Raw genomic sequence first — 16,179 nt, 5'->3', positions numbered from 1 at the left:
TTTGGATCTCGTATACACTGACTACCCCTGGTGTTCTCCAGTTGGGACATCTGATCATGCATTGATTTCATTAGTAGTGAAAACTGATCAGCCTGTCCCTGGTGGATTATACTCATGTAAGATTTATATGAAGTCTCAAAGCAGACTGGAATTGGATTTTGAGTGATCTTTTGAGCGTGAATTGGTCCCAATTGTATAGTAGTGTTGATCCTGTTGTCCCTTTGAATGTGAATCTAGTCAACATAATTGATAGGCGTATCCCTTCCCGTGTGTTAAGATACCGAGTGAAGGACAAACCATGGTTCAATGATGATTGCAGACCTGCTTATTTGGAGAAGCAGGAGGCCTATCATCTTTGGAAGGGTAACAGATCAGATTTGACTTGGAATAACTGTACTCAGCTTACAGCTTTTGGTCAGAGAGTTTAAGCTTCAACTGAAAAGGAATACAATTTATCCATATAAAAAACCCTTTCTGGTACAACCCAGGAACATTAGGAGGTGGACTACCCTAAAATCTGCATTCTTTGGTGTAGATGCAACAGTTCTTCCTTTACTTAAACCAGATAGCTCTGTCACTCACTGTCAAAAGGAAAAGGCAACCCTTTTTGGCTGATGTGTTTGACAGTAAGCAGTGTAACGAGAAACTGGATCTTCCTCATTAATGTTTTCATGAGGCTAAACTAACTAGTTTAGCTTTTCGATCTCGTGAAAGTAAAACTCTCTTGATAGACTTTGATGCTTATGGAGGTGTAGACCAAAATGGTATTTTTCCTTTGTTTTTTATTAAAGACTACAGATTTCGTAGCTCCAAGGTTATCTGTTATTTTGCGCAAGTTAGCAAGAAGAGGAGCTTTTAGTACTTGTTGGAGAATTGGTAATGTTACTCCTCTATGTAAATGTGTTTGTGGTAGCTCAAGTCCAACTGATTACCGCCCAATTTCCATAACTCCCATATTATTTAAATTTCTTCAACGTCTTTTGGCTAAACATCTTAATAGGTTTGCTGAAGATAATCATCTGTTCCCTAGTTTGCAACTTGGTTTTCGTAAAGGCCTTGGAGCATGTGATGCCCTTCTTACAATCTCCAATGCTGTACAGAAATTCCTTCATTGTGGTCAGAAGTTTGTATGATTGGCCTTGTTTAGTGCTGCCTTTGACAGTCTTAATCATGAGGCCATTGTTTTCAAACTCAAACAGTTGGGAGTGGGTGGGTCGTTTCCTAGCATTATTATTGAATTTTCAAGTAATAGATCGCAAAGCGTTGTTGTTCATGGGCACCTTAGTGAGTATAGGAATGTGATTTCAGGTGTTCCTCAGGGTAGTGTTCTTGGCCCATTACTTTTCATACTATATACACATAACATGTGGTTTGGCATAGAAAACAAGCCTGTTGCACACGCAGATGATACTACAGTCTTTGCGTTAATTCCAACTTATGAATGTAGATCTGGGGTTGCTGAATCCCTTAATAGAGATCTAGCTAAAATTAGTGCATGGCGCAAATTACGGGGCCATAACCTTAAATCCTAAAAAAAAAAACTCAGTGTGATTGTAAGTAGGTCAAGGACCTTTAACTCCCCATGACTTTTCTAAAATTTTAGGCGTGATTTTTGACAGCAAATTTACTTTTGAGAAACACATCAGGTCTGTGTCTTCTTTAATTGCACAAAAAATTCGCTTATTAGGAGAGTCTTTTAAAATTTTCGGTGATCAGTCTATTCTGAAAAAGTGTTTTAATTCTTTCACTCTACCTTGTTTCGAGTATTATTCTCCTATCTGGTCTTCAGCTGCTGATTCTCACCTTAATTTGTTGGACAGGAATTCATGATCTATTAAATTTCTTTTTCCTGATCTAGATAATAATCTCTGGCACCGTCGTTAAATTAATTCGTTGTGCATGCTGCATAACATATTTCATAATTCTGACCATCCTCTACATTCAAATCTTCCCAGTTAATTTCATCTTGTTCGTAATACTAGGCATGCGGTTAATTCTTATAGTCAGGCTTCCTCCATCATGAGGCTCAATACCACACAGTACTCTAGAAGTTTCATTCCATCTTTGACCAAGTTGTGGAATGATCTTCCTAATCGGGTAGTTGAATCGGTAGAACTTCCAAAAGTTCAAATTTGCAGCAAATGTTTTTATGTTGAACAGACTGACATGAGTCTTTCTATAGTTTATATATGAAAATCCTTCCTAGATGACCCACCTGTGCCCTCTCCCATCATGGCTGGTGAACATGTCCAGAGTGTTTGCAGAGGATTGCGAGCATGAATAATATTCCACAGCCAAATTTACCTCAACCACCGTCACATCTCCAGCAGCTGCCCAAACCTCAAAGGATACCTCACCAAAAACAACACTGCCACGCTTCCACCTCTCCTGATTGTGTCATCCCTACCTTGTCCAAACTCACACCCCCAAATCCTTCTCTTTTCCACTCCACCCTTATTAAACAAACAGACGACATGATCCTTGAAAACCTTATTCCCATAATCATTCACATTTTCACCACACTCATATCCCTGTTCAAAATCCTACAAAACCTTTTATCTTTTACCCAAGGCCTCTTTCCCTCCCCATACCAACTTCTCACCACCCCAAAGAACAGATAAATTCCTGCATCGGTAACTGCTTCCTTCACTCCTAATAATAATCCTTCCATTCCAGTCCCAGTCGTTTTTACTCACTGGGATTTGTTGCTATAAAACTTTCTCTACAACTGCAACCCTTCCTTTGGGCTCCATGAAGAGCCTGATTTTGGGAGCGAGTATCCAGCATACCTACAACATACAGCAGGCACAGAATAAGCAAAAGAACTTTAGACTTCGTGCTTATATTAATTTTCTTGGGCTGAGCATCGATTAAAAAAAACATACTCTCACTGCGTACCTCATACTCAACTTGGCCACACCAGTCAAACAACCCTTGGAGTACACGAGCGTCGGTGGTCATAATAAGAGCTCCCGTCCGGAGTAGGCTACATCTCTCGGCAATCTACGACGACGGCGTTAGGGCTGAAGGAACACTACAAAGAGCCTTATATGCCTACAGCGCACTGCGTGAGGGGCACTGATGGCAATACCCCCTACGAGGCGATGCAATTATTATGTAAATATATGAAGCAACGTATGTTGTGAAAGTTTCACTTGACAAGGGCTCAGCGACGATTTAGTAAAGGATAAATCTGACAGTGACTATCGTGTTTTTTTCTAGAGCTCCATTTGTTCGGCAAAACAGTATTGTTGAATATACATACATACATACATACACATATATATACATATATATATATGAATATACATATATATACGTATATACATACATATATACACACACACCATATATATATATATATATATATATATATATATATATATATATATATATATATATATATATATATATATATATGTGTGTGTGTGTGTGTGTGTGTGTGTGTGTGTGTATACTGTATACACATATGTATTTGTATACATTTATTTATCTAATCAACAATACTTTGCTCTCCTCTCTTTACGGGCTGCCTAATGTAAGAGCCCGTGTCTTACACAAAGGTAAGGCAATCTGACAGACAGACAGACTCCTCTCTTTTCACATCCGTTAATGAACTCTGTGACTTCCCATTCACTGTGTGTGTGTGTGTGTGTGTGTGTGTGTGTGTGTGCGATCCTGAGAAGATGGTAGGAGAGGGAAATCATAAGCGTTCATTAACGGATGTTAGAAGGTAAAAATGTCTAAAGTCCGAAAACAGAATGATACCATTTTGGAAAAAAGTACTGTAGTTCACAGAATCGTCTGATGTACACAGGATGTGGCGTGAAAACAGACGGAGAGAAATGTATTTAGAAGTTCTAGGAGACGCATATCTTCCGAAAATGACATTACTGTCTCACATGCTTCCTAAAAAAAATTACTTCGTTTCCGGTTTTCAGCTTTTGTTTGTTGATATTACTGGTAAACGTATGCAATTGTCACTTGATTGATCCAGGAACTTATGCGCAGAGCGTCTGGCCTTTCTTGATTGTCACCCAGACCAGATCTAAAGTTGTTTACTTGTTTTGGGTTTAAATCCAACCTCCACTGAAGTCGAGTGAACTACTTCTCGGGCGGGTCCATATCAATCATCTAACGAAACATTTTCATTATAACTCATACAATTCTTCGATTGTAGCTTCTTCCAAATCATACGATCTTGTGAAAAGTAACGCTTTTAGTTTCTTCTTAAATTAGGTCCTTCATTCCAGTTGGCAGTTTATTATAATGTCTAGGCGCACAGTAGCTAAAAGCTCTTTCACCAAATTTACTATTTGTTCTTGGTTCAGATAGCCTATGTTTGTCACTCATGTGTCTTATGTTAACATTTGTTTCTAGTTCTACTTTGTTCAGGCATTCTTTTAGATATTTTTGTTCATTTTGATTCAGTATTTTAAACGTTAGTAAGAGTAGCTTGTATTCAATTCTCCCTTTTACCGGCAGCCAGTGTAATTCAATTAGTGCAGGGGTAACTCTTTCCCTATTGTGTAGTCCTTTTATTAATCTAGCGGCTCTGTTTTGTACTCTCTGAATTTTCTTCAGCTGATAATTTGGTAAGCCATAGAAAAGTGAGTTGCAGTAATCAATTCTTGAAAATATGTGGTGATTAATGAGTATGGCTATCGTTTTTTCATTTAAGTATTTACTAATAAATGCTATGTTTCTAATATGATAGTTACAATTTCTTACCATATTATTTATATGTTCATTCATTGTCAGTCTATCATCCATGATTACTCCAAGATTTCTGGCAGATTTCTTTAGGTCAATGATCGATTGACCTATTCCAATTCTTTGGAAGCATTCGATTCTTTTTATATCTTTTTCATTTCCAAAAATAATACATTCACTTTTATCTTCATTGAGTTTGACTCTGTAAGTCGGATAATTACACACAAGTATGTGGTCAGGTTTTAACTCTTGCTTGTCAACCAAAACGTCATTCCCATTATAGTAAAATTTCTCTTCGATAAATTATTTGTAACTATTAATTTTATCTTGGAAGGAGAAAGTATTGAGGTAGAATCATTTAAATATTTAGGAACTATGGTCTGTAATATAGGATATTTTGAATTTGAGTTTAATGAAAGATTGGAAAAAAGGCAAATGAGACAATGGCTAGGTTAAGTAAAATTTGGAAATCAAATCGCATGAAATTACATATAAAAACCAGGCTATATGTCAGTTTAGTGATATCGGTGTTACTGTGTGGACATGAGTCGTGGTATAACAATGAAACAATATCCAACAGATTTTGTAGATTTGAGAACAAAGCCCTCAGAAGAATATTAGGAGTTAAATGACAGGACAGGATTAGAAATGTAGCTATATGAGAGATTACTCGAGTGCCATATGTGAATGAGATCATTAATTGGTAGATGGAGATGGTTTGGGCACGCTCTTTGCACTCCCTACGAGAGATTAGTTCACCAAACTTTCAACTTGGCTCCACAAGGCCCTAAAAGATGTGGAAGACCCAGGCCTACATGACCGAGGACTATGAAGCTTGAAATAGAAGATGATGAATGGAGAAGTATTGATTTAAAATCTGAAGATAGAGACGACTGGTCAAATCTATCCGAGGCCCTTTACTTTAATAGGCGTAGGAGATGATGATGAGGATTACTTTTATCATTATTATTTTGCGCATTGTAAAAACAATGAGTCAATTTTGTAGTTTATATTTAGTCTAAATAAATTCCTGGACAAGGTATATTTTCTAACCCAATTTTGTTCTTTGAATGGACGACTTCTTTTCTTATTCCAAAGTTTTATCCTAAGCTTGTCATATCACCATCTTTATATAATGGCGGGAATACAATAGAGGGTCGATATGGAATATCCCAACATATGGATATTACGAGCTGTCAAGGATATCAGACCAAAGACCTACATATTGTATATGATATGTTCAATATACCTACCCTTTGCATATCTACCTAAGGGCCGGCTGTTCCCAAGTTGGACGGCCACGTTTAATCTGCTAACAATATAACGCCTGACATATTAGTAGAAGACTTCATAGGATGACCTTCTTCCGTAATTATATGTTAAACTGATATCCGAAGTTAAACCAGTTGAAATTGAGGGTAGAGAAAACCACATATTCAGATCTTGCAAAAAGAAGAGTAAGCAAATGCTTACGCTAAGGTGTGTACATATGTCCACGTGATTTGGATGTGCTTGTATTCATCGAAATGCTAACCAGGAATGGCGGTATAAGATCAATGAACATCTTGTATTAGATAAAAGAGAGATTATGGTATCGGGAAAAAGTAAATATTGTCTACTGCCATAGCGAGTCTGATATGCTTACTATTATTATTACTACAGTTACCTTAGACTACTACTACTAACACTGTTGTTGTTATTATTATAATTACATATACAGTATATTATTGTTCGTAAAGACTACCAGGAGACATGAGTTTTGTTCACTGAATGTCCCCAGTGTTACAGAACATCATGAATTGTTTACAAAGACGCTCTTGTTATAGTGGACTCAATGACCTGTTGTTGCTAAACTTTGCATGCAAGGAGAATTCGTGTCTTCGGTTTTCTGCTTCGATGCAAATACAAAAACCCTTCTTGAATATTTGGGAATTTCTACCATAATTGTACGAAAAGTGTAAAGTGATGAAGGATTAATGTAAAGTATTTGTAAGAACTATTTGTATTACTCTTGTTATATAATATTTTACAATGGTTATATAAAAAATTAAGATGCAAACTTCAAAGAATGAATAGTCGTGACCTTTAAAAATGGCAGCGAATATCAAACAGCTTTGACGTTGTTTTTTATGTTTTTTGTTACGGAATTTTAAAAGAAAATACTTGTACACTGTTGTTACTACTATGTTTGCATTAACACCCCGTAAAGTATCTATCACTTAGAGTGAATTAAGAACGCTTGTTGGTTTGAATACTCTGATCTATTTTCATGATATCTATGACTTTCACAATCAGCTGTGACACTCGCTGCCCTGGGAGGCTGAGCAGGGTTGCCAGGTCTGCTAAATGAGAAAAGGACAACTTCTAATCAACAGAAGCTTTAAAAGGCCAACCCATTAGTAGAAAAAGGCCAATTATATAGTATTTAAGACCGGCTTTTTTTTCATATTACTAATGGCCAACCAATTTTTTAAAAATACCAAATTTGAATTTTTTTTTGAATGAAAAAAGGCCAAACTGGCAATCCTGAGGCTGAGACAGAGTACAGACAGGACAACAGAGGACGGACGGTGCTACCAAACACCTTTCACGATGGCAGCTTCAATCTTCCGACGAGCTTCCAAGGGATTTTTAACCACATTAAACGCATATAACAAGCCTAAAGTCAGCGTAAGTGATTAGCAGAGGTTGTTAATGCCTTGTCTACTAGATTTGCCTCTTATGTAAGTTCCGAGATAACCTTTTACTTGCCGTTAACACTGGACAAAGTTTCTGTTGTGGAGTGCCACATGCCAGGAACGCCGGGTAGTAATTATATGTAACGTGGACATTGGCGTCTGAGACGATTATGCTTTAATTGTAATGATTTTAATGGGCGTTCACGTGAAATTTTGAATCCAGAAGTGTCTAATATCTGTCATTGTATTACTATAAGTCTGATATCTGTCATTGTATTACTATATGTCTGATATCTGTCATTGTATTTCTATGTGTCTGATATCTGTCATTGTATTACTAGTGTAACAGGAATATTTGTTCACACTGACGTTGACGGACTTGGGTTAACCAGGCCAGGTTAGGTTAGGTAAAAAAAAAAAAAGTTTGAAAGGACCTAGGAGCCTTTGTATATCAGCGGCCAGTTCGTCCCGTGGGGACATCAACTAACCTAAACTTTCCCCCTAACCTAACCTACAAGCTGTGTCCTTACTTACTAACCTAACGGCAGGGCTAATGTCCCCTGCGACCCCCCCTTACAATGTCGTATTCTGAGTTAGCCGTAATCATACATGCAGGTGGCCGCTATCATGCATACACCCCTGGACCGGACCTTCATTTCTATCTGGAATGAGTAAACTGGCCGCTGATATACAAAGGCTCCGAACCAGATTCTCCCTATGTACAAAAAGTTTGCCTCTCACACACTAGTTGATTGGTACAACTTCTGTCGCGACGTGTGTGCGGACATCTTAGTGATGGACAGTAAAAAAATTGGCGGACCAGGACATATCGTCGAGATAGACGAGAGTAAATTCGGAAAAAGAAAATATAACGTTGGCAGCAAGGTCGATGGCAAATGGGTGTTCGGCGGGATTGACCGGGAAACACGTGAGACTTTTTTCAGGGTTGTCGAGGATCGTTCGGAAAAGACATTGCTCCCGATATTATTAGAGTGCGTCCATCCCGAAACTACAATAATTTCGGACTGTTGGAAGGCCTATAATAATATCAAGGATCAATTTCTTCAACACAAAACTGTTAATCATAGCATTAACTTTGTGAGTCCAAAAGATCCCAGTGTGCACACCAATACAATCGAATCACAGTGGCGAGTACTAAAAAGATCTGTTCTACCGAAATTCGGTACTCAGAAACATTTATACGAAAGCTACTTTGCGATGTATATAATTCAAAAACGTTATTTGATCGGTAAGGGGTGTAGACTGAAGGCATTCCTGGAATTAGTTAAACGTGTTTATCCGCTCAATACCCACGATTCTGATTCCGAAAGTCCTGGTCCGTCCCAACACCCGTCCCCTCCACAAAAAAAGGTGTCCCATCACCGTACATCTCCTAAAAGTGCCCCTCCAACGTGCCCTCCCCAAAAGAAGAAGAAGTTGTCTCTCGGCAGAAAGCCAATACCAGTTGAAGACTCGGACTTCAGTGACTTTGAATAAGTGTGGGGCGCCGTTGTAGAGGTTACGAATAAACCCGCAAGCTGAACAGGAAATAATGTAAGTACAACCCTCTCCGTTTCTGGTTTGTGTGATCGCGGCCACATGTATGCATGATGTCGGCCGATTAAGAATAGGCAAGTGTAAGGGGGGTCGCAGGGGGGCGGTAGCCCCCCCGTTTAGGTGTTTAAGAATAATTATACGGCTATGTACGGGGGGTCGCAGGGGGGCGTTAGCCCCCCCGTTAAGGAGAGACACGAGTTGTAGGTAAGGTTAGGTGGGCACATTCAGGTTAGGCAGTGTTCTATTCTAGAGTTTTGGCAGAACATTCTGTTGTAGAACAACGGCCACGTCTTACGAAGGGTTAGAAAACGGGAAGAAATTCCCGTTTTCTATGTCCGCGGGAGGACCTGGCCGCTGATCTACAAAGGCTCCTTCTTGAACAAGATAGGTGGCCTATTTTGCATGGTAGAAAATGCAGAATGAATAAAATACAGGTATAATTTCTAACCTAACCACATCTATTGAATCTAACCTAAAGTGCTAGGTTCTCAGGGATGTTTTCCAGTCCCCTTGTGACCCATCCCTTGTTCTGTTACCTGACCTACTATGGTATTCAATTTCAGAACCCTTAGGAAAACACCTATACAGTACAGTGCACTTAAATGAGTACTGTTAGTTATAATTTATTCAGAAAAAGAAATTACAGCTGGTGATATCCCTTCTTTACATGGAGCACAATATCTTTGTGATATTTGCTGCAAAGTCTATCGATGAACAGCAAAAAAAATAGTTATTTAAAGTTGTTGTCATGTCCTCAACTTAAGGCGCTCACTTCTAAGCACTTGCACTCTCCAGTTAGTGTGCACTCATTTGAGCCTGAATTCGGTGCCTTTGTGTATCAGCGGCCAGTTCCTCCAGTGTGGATTAAAAATGGACATCAACTAACCTGAACTTCCCCCCCTATTCTAACTTACAAGCCGTGTCCTTACCTACTTACCTAATTGGCTAGTGCCACAAGGTATCCCGGAGGATAGAAAATCTTCAACACCTTGTTTCAGGAGTTCACGGTCAGTGCCTAGAACCCAGTCTTTCGTGATTTAAAGTCCTTTTTCACCTTTTCCCTAACAAAAAAGTTCTAGGAGGGACCAGGATGACTTGTCTTCCCACCCTGGGAGGACACTACAATACAACTCTTCCTACAACGACAGAAGGAATAAAAGTAAATATCGTATAACACTGATTCTTTCTGGCTTCCTGGAACATCCAGACGTGTTTCTCCACCTGACGAGATGAAGGAAGCATCCTGGATTCAAGCACGCAAAGTCAGTCACATCAGAGTGTTCCCAGTTCTCAAGAAAAACCTGTCAGGGGTGCAATTTGTGAATACAATGAGTTGGATAACAACAGAATTGTCTCTGCCCATTACCTACATAAGTACCTACAGATCCCTGGATATCAGTATCCTTGGCCTTGTGGTAGTTGGTCAAATGATTGTGTAGAAAACCCCTTCACTGGACTGTAAACATCTCGTCTAAAGATGGCGGTTGCATTGTAAGTCTAAAATGAGAGGTAGATCAACTGGCCCTTCTAAAATCCGCGAATACTAACTGCCCTTGAGGCGGGTTAACGTATAACCTAACAACTTACTGCTCATTGCCTGTGCGTGGCTGACCAACACACTAGTTAACACTGTACTACCTAATATTGTTTTTACTCGGTTTCTATCATAAGTATTGTGTTAATGATTTAACACATTTCAGTAAGTGTAAATTACATGCACACTTGTGTACTACATACAGTTCATGGTAAGACTGTTACACACCAAGAGTCATTGCCACGCTTATTCATAAATAATGTACTGTACCAATAAAACACTGTTGTTCCTATCTAATATAACACTTGCTGATACTTTAATATATGTACAGTACCATCACTACAAAGTACAGCTTAATTAACTTGGGTAACACTCGTAAGGGATCGCTGTTTACGGCAGGTCAACTTGCGCTGTTAAAACTCACTGTGAGAATAGCCTATACTGTATCTACATTATATTACTTCTGTAGGGTATGGTATTTCGTATAGGGCTGTATAGTAGTTAAAATAACATTAACATTACAGTATTACTCTATGAATACAACCCCAATAAAAATTGAAAGAAAAAGTATCGGTACATGACCACTAAAAACCGTTACATACAAGCAAAAAGTCTGAAGTATGTTGCAACTCTCTGAGCTGTCAACTGTTTGGCGTGTAGCGTAGCGTATTGGACATATCAAATTTTATACTAAAATCACTATAAGTACAAAGGATATGTACATCAACAGGATTCTGCGCAATAAATTGTTGGGCCGCGAGAGTACTTATCGCGAAACTGTGAATACGTTTATTTTTTATTTAATAGGTTATACGGTTCTCTATTCCGAAAGACCAAATCCGCAAAGATAGAACCCGTGAATATCAAGGGCTGACTGTACAAACTATATTCCTTTTAAGTTTCAATTTGTAGGCAGGAGGTCAAATTGAGAGTTCATTGGCCTCTTGGGTGGGCGTGGCTACTACGCCACCCAACAGTAACTTCTGTTAAATGACTTGGGCTTGTATAGTTACGAAAAATACAAATGACTTAAAATATTTGTGATATTTAAAATGAATAAACTACTTATCCAAAAGAGTGGATAGAGAGCTATCTTACTTTATCCCAGTCTGCTTGCATTAACATTTTTAATAACTTAAATTCCTTTCTAGGTACCTGTCAGACAACTTAATTTACTAGAGTACCAGAGTAAAGTGTTATTAGAGAATCATGGGGTTACAGTTCAACGATTCAAGATTCTTGATTCTTCTGAAAATGCTACAGAAGCTTCAAGTTCTTTAAGTGAGTGTTATTTTTATTTTTGTATTTACAGGTGTTTAAAGGAATGTGTTTAAAAGTATACATACATTGAGCTACTGCTACTTTAACCTCATCTTTTCCCACTTCTACATGGGGTCTATGTTGTTGACAGCTTTCCTTCACCTGTCTTGGTTAAACACATCGTCCAATGATAATTGTTTCCCTCTCTGATCATTAACTACATCCAGCCACCTTTGCTTGTCTTCCTTTCGCTTTTCCACCAGGCACCTCCATCTGTATCACTCTCCTCCCTACAAATGCATCATCCCTTTTCAGTACACGGCTATACCACTGGAGCCTACCTTTATAGTTCTAAAACTTTAGTGGATCCCCTTACAGTATTTTTTCATTTTTGATCCAGTCCATTTTTGTTACTCCACACATCTACCTAAGGATTTTCTTCTCTTACACTCTCATTACTAACCATGTTTCTGCTCCATACATCAAAGCTGGTCTCACTACTCTCTATTACACTCTTCCTTTAACATTTACTTCTTCCTACATGAATACAGACTTTTGTCCTTAAATAGGAGATCATTTCAAGCGCAGCTGGAACTCAGCAGTCAAAAACTTATAACAAGGTGTCGGTAATAGCGAGTAGTTAGTGGCTGGCAATGGAGAAGCACCGTCCCCCTTCTACTGGTACGCTGAATAGTTACTTTGAATCTTTACGCCAATTAACATGGACATGCTATCAGCATGTGCTTTAACTTGCCAGTCCTAAAACACTTTTTTTTTTTCCCAGGTGTGAGTTTATGCGTGTTTATGCGAAAGGCGGACATGCGGATCTACCTGGAAGTGTCAGGAAAATGCGACACTTTTATGAGCAGCAGGGAATGTGGATCCTCTTCTTTGTGTCCTTTGTGCAGAGGCTATGTTTGCTACATGGAATCCCCTTGCAAGGATTGTAGGGCATGGTCACCCTCCTTGTGGCAGGTGTATGGCAGGAGGCAAAGCAAGACTCCTTACCATCAGGCTTATTTTATTGGTCGAAGAAGTCAGCTAGGCCTCTTCTTTCCTCTCCTAGTACTGGGCCCTCCCCCATCAGTCTTTAAGTCTGGGAAGAGGAGGCCAATTTAACAATTGGACAAATTTTGAAGTTAGGAGACTCCTGTTTTTTCTTGCAGAACAGAAGAGCCTCTCTCCCTCAGGAGGAGTCATTCTTTTGCAGGTTTTTCTGTTGATGACGCTCTACTATGCCTCCAGTCTTACTTAGGTTTGCAAGGAATTAATTCCAAAAAGTGCTTACCTTTTGCACTTAATCCCTCAATTGGGATTAGCCTTCTCTTGACACCTTCCCTCAAGCTGCCGGCTGACATTCCACCCCTGGGACAGGTCTTTTTTGACCAACTCTGTGAGGGTTCCCCAGAGAATTCATTAGCGAGAGGAGCAAGTTCTCCATACAAAAGACTCTGTCATTCATCTCCTCATGATGAGTGCTCTTGCTTTTGCATAATTGCGAGTAGCATGCGTCCTACCTTTTCCCTTATACGCTCTCATAAGCACCATGTCTCTAAGCGAGCAAAGGGGTTGGACTTTGACTCTTCTGCTTTAGATGAACACACTGCCTCGCATGTACATTCACCTTTGACCAACAACCCTGGATCACGAGACTTTATCTGTGGACAGTACGCTCTGTATCTTCGAACACTGGGATGACCTTAGTGGTCTCATTTGTCCATAGAGAGAGTAGTTTGCAGATCTGTGGCTTATGTTGTTGGAGTACCTAAGGGGATTACCTTACTGGACCAGTCTACTCAAACAACCAAGTTCAAGGTCAATTCACTCAAACCCACAAGTTCTTCATATAACTGCATGGAAACTTTCCACTAGGTACGCAGATTGAAAAGGTTGTCTCGGTCCTATAGAATATCTATATTAGGATCCAAAAGGCAATCTACCAATAATTTGTATCAAAGGCAGTGGAATGTGTATTTTGATAGGTGCAAGTCCAGGAATGCTTCGGTTACAAGAACTAGTTGGGATAATGTTATTAAGGTTTTACATTTCCCATTTTATGAAAGAAAATTGTCTTTTTGCCTATCAACCCCTTAGCTACGATGACGTCAAACATGCCCTGGGATCCACACGATGACGTCCCAGATACGTCATTTACAAATATATAACTTTTAAGTTATGCTATAGTATAATCATTGAGATGGTTAATCTCCTTTTAATAATAAAATACTGTTTTTAAATATTAAACTTAGCCGGTGAATATATAATAGCTGACGTCTCCGACGGCTCGACAGATTCCAAAAACTCGCGAGCGATCGCCATGAAGGTTGCGGGTGTGCCCATCAGCGCCGACTATCGGCCAGATACCGCATATACTTGTAAACAGCTCCAGTTCTTCTCTGTCGGTCTTGTCGACAAGTTGGTTCCACTCGCTTTATGACCGAGTTTTCTACCGAATTGGTGAAGTACTTGGTTTTGGTTTTATTGCTTTCGCTGTGTTGGATTATTCAATACTATCTTCAAAAGAAATGCTTTTGAAAGGAGAGGAAAAGTGTTTTGCCCTTGCTCTTTTTTTTTTATCTCTGGTTTTTCCATTGAGTAAAGATGGCCGACCCTTCCCTCAGTGTACGGAAGTGTGTTTAAGGCTTTTAGTAATTATTTTATCACGTTATAAATTATTGTTGATATTTATAGATTTTCCTCTATATATTTTATATCTCACCCGCCTTTATTAGGCCTCTTCGATTAGCTTTCCATTTATACTAAACATCAAGATAAATTTTATGTTTTGTTTATATGCGGCCGTTACCTATTCCTTGTAGGCGGTCCTAACTTGGAAAACGAAGTTAAACAACGTTGAGCCCATTCAACTTTTATTTTTGTTAAGTTTAAATCAATTGCTCTGTAAGAGTTATGAAATGAATATTTTTTAGAAAATATTTTAAGAAATATATTCTTTGAATAGTCTTCGTGCTGTTTTTTTTTTCAAAGATGAACTAACGTTTGGTTTATTTATGCTACGCAGTTTGCGCTCTATCGTTACGATAGAGAAAGAGAGAATCACGGTTTCACTTTGCAGAAAGAGTAAATCGATTTTGACGTTTTGTTCATTCTTCTTTCAAACTGAAGTGTTTTAGATACTAATTTAAAGGAACTTGTTAATTTTCAATTTCTTAGTCCTTTCAGTTTTTTCCTTTGGTCAAATAACTTGTTTATTGACGAAGGGTGAGTGGGCAATTCTCTTGTGTGTGACAAGAGAGAGAGAGAGACGGAGAGAGAGAGAGAAAGAGAGAACGATCCGATCTTTATTCTCGTCCCAAGTCTCTGTACAAGGAGTTTGGGAGCGAGTAACGTTGTTCTCGATTCAGTTTTTTACTCTCGTCCCAAGTCTCTGTACGGGGAGAGAGGATAAAACGTTTTTAGTTTTTATTCTCGTCCCAAGGCACTGTACGGTGAGAGATTGAAAACGTAGTCTTTAGTGAACTAGTGTTTAGTCTCCTCCCCAGTCACTGATCCTTTTTAACTTTATATATTTCCGTTTTATTCGATATATATGTTTACTGATTTTTGCATGTGTGTTTCATTTTGTACTAATGTGCTTACATTATACGACTCATTTCGCAATTATAACCTTTTGATGTAAGGGAGAATTGCGTTCTTCAGGTAGAAATCAGTTTTATTCATGCCTAATGTGAAATTATTGAAAAATACGATATCAGTGAAGTAAGTGCAAAAAACATGTTCTGTGTTGCGGAGGGTTCGTTTGTTCGTGCTTGTCGCTCCCCTAGTCCGAGACCTCTTTCAGGCTCCCCTGCACCAGGGAGAAGTAATGTCGTAGGACTTAAGGGGACGAGAGGCTTTAACCAACGTATCGGACGTTTCTCGTCAAGATCGCCCTTACCATAAGACGGGTGAGACTGTGTTCTCCTCGTCATCCGAAGACTTTTCGCAAAAGAAACCTTGGCGCAAGGTTTCTAGACCCTTGAAGCGAAAGTCAGTCCCTTCAGGACAGGTCCAGCGTCCTGGCTGTGGCCATTGGGACAGCTCTGACCCTTTGCCGTCGTCGGAAGACTGTTTCGCCTATTAAACGCAAGCGTAACACGGGGTCCGAGGGTCGCGGTAAAGGCAATGTTTTGCCAACACAGACGTTACCGTCGTCTCGGCCCGTTCCGACTCCCGTTGATCCTAAAGGGGTTGTCCTGCAGGACATGCAGACTAAGCTTGCCTCCCTTATGGAGAAGTATGACGTTGAGCAGGTTCACGATGAACCTTCGATTTCGAGTTGCCGTTACGCTTAACGAGACTCTGGCCGTCAGCCGCCCAAACGAGCATTTACTCGTCTGTTTGACGTTAGTGCTGACGTTTCTTGTACTTTGAAACGTAATGTCAGTAGTTTTTCACGTCGGTCACGTGACATGGATCCTCCCTTGCTGCAGTCTC

General features: G+C 39.4%; 1 protein-coding gene across 1 annotated transcript in view; it reads left to right on the top strand.

Annotated features, from left to right (window-relative positions):
• The first annotated feature begins 7,222 nt into the window (after positions 1-7,222).
• Positions 7,223-16,179, top strand: part of ScsbetaG (Succinyl-coenzyme A synthetase beta subunit, GDP-forming) — a 45,493-nt gene continuing 36,536 nt past the window's right edge. The window contains exons 1-2 of the mRNA XM_068387288.1: positions 7,223-7,383; positions 11,634-11,763. Of these exons, the coding sequence (XP_068243389.1) occupies positions 7,306-7,383; positions 11,634-11,763 (208 nt within the window). The 5' untranslated portion in view covers positions 7,223-7,305. The remainder of the gene's footprint in view (positions 7,384-11,633; positions 11,764-16,179) is intronic.

The sequence above is a fragment of the Palaemon carinicauda genome, chromosome 14 (assembly GCF_036898095.1).
Source record: "Palaemon carinicauda isolate YSFRI2023 chromosome 14, ASM3689809v2, whole genome shotgun sequence".
In the NCBI taxonomy this organism is placed as follows: domain Eukaryota; kingdom Metazoa; phylum Arthropoda; class Malacostraca; order Decapoda; family Palaemonidae; genus Palaemon; species Palaemon carinicauda.
This window is presented reverse-complemented; position numbering and strand designations above follow the sequence as displayed.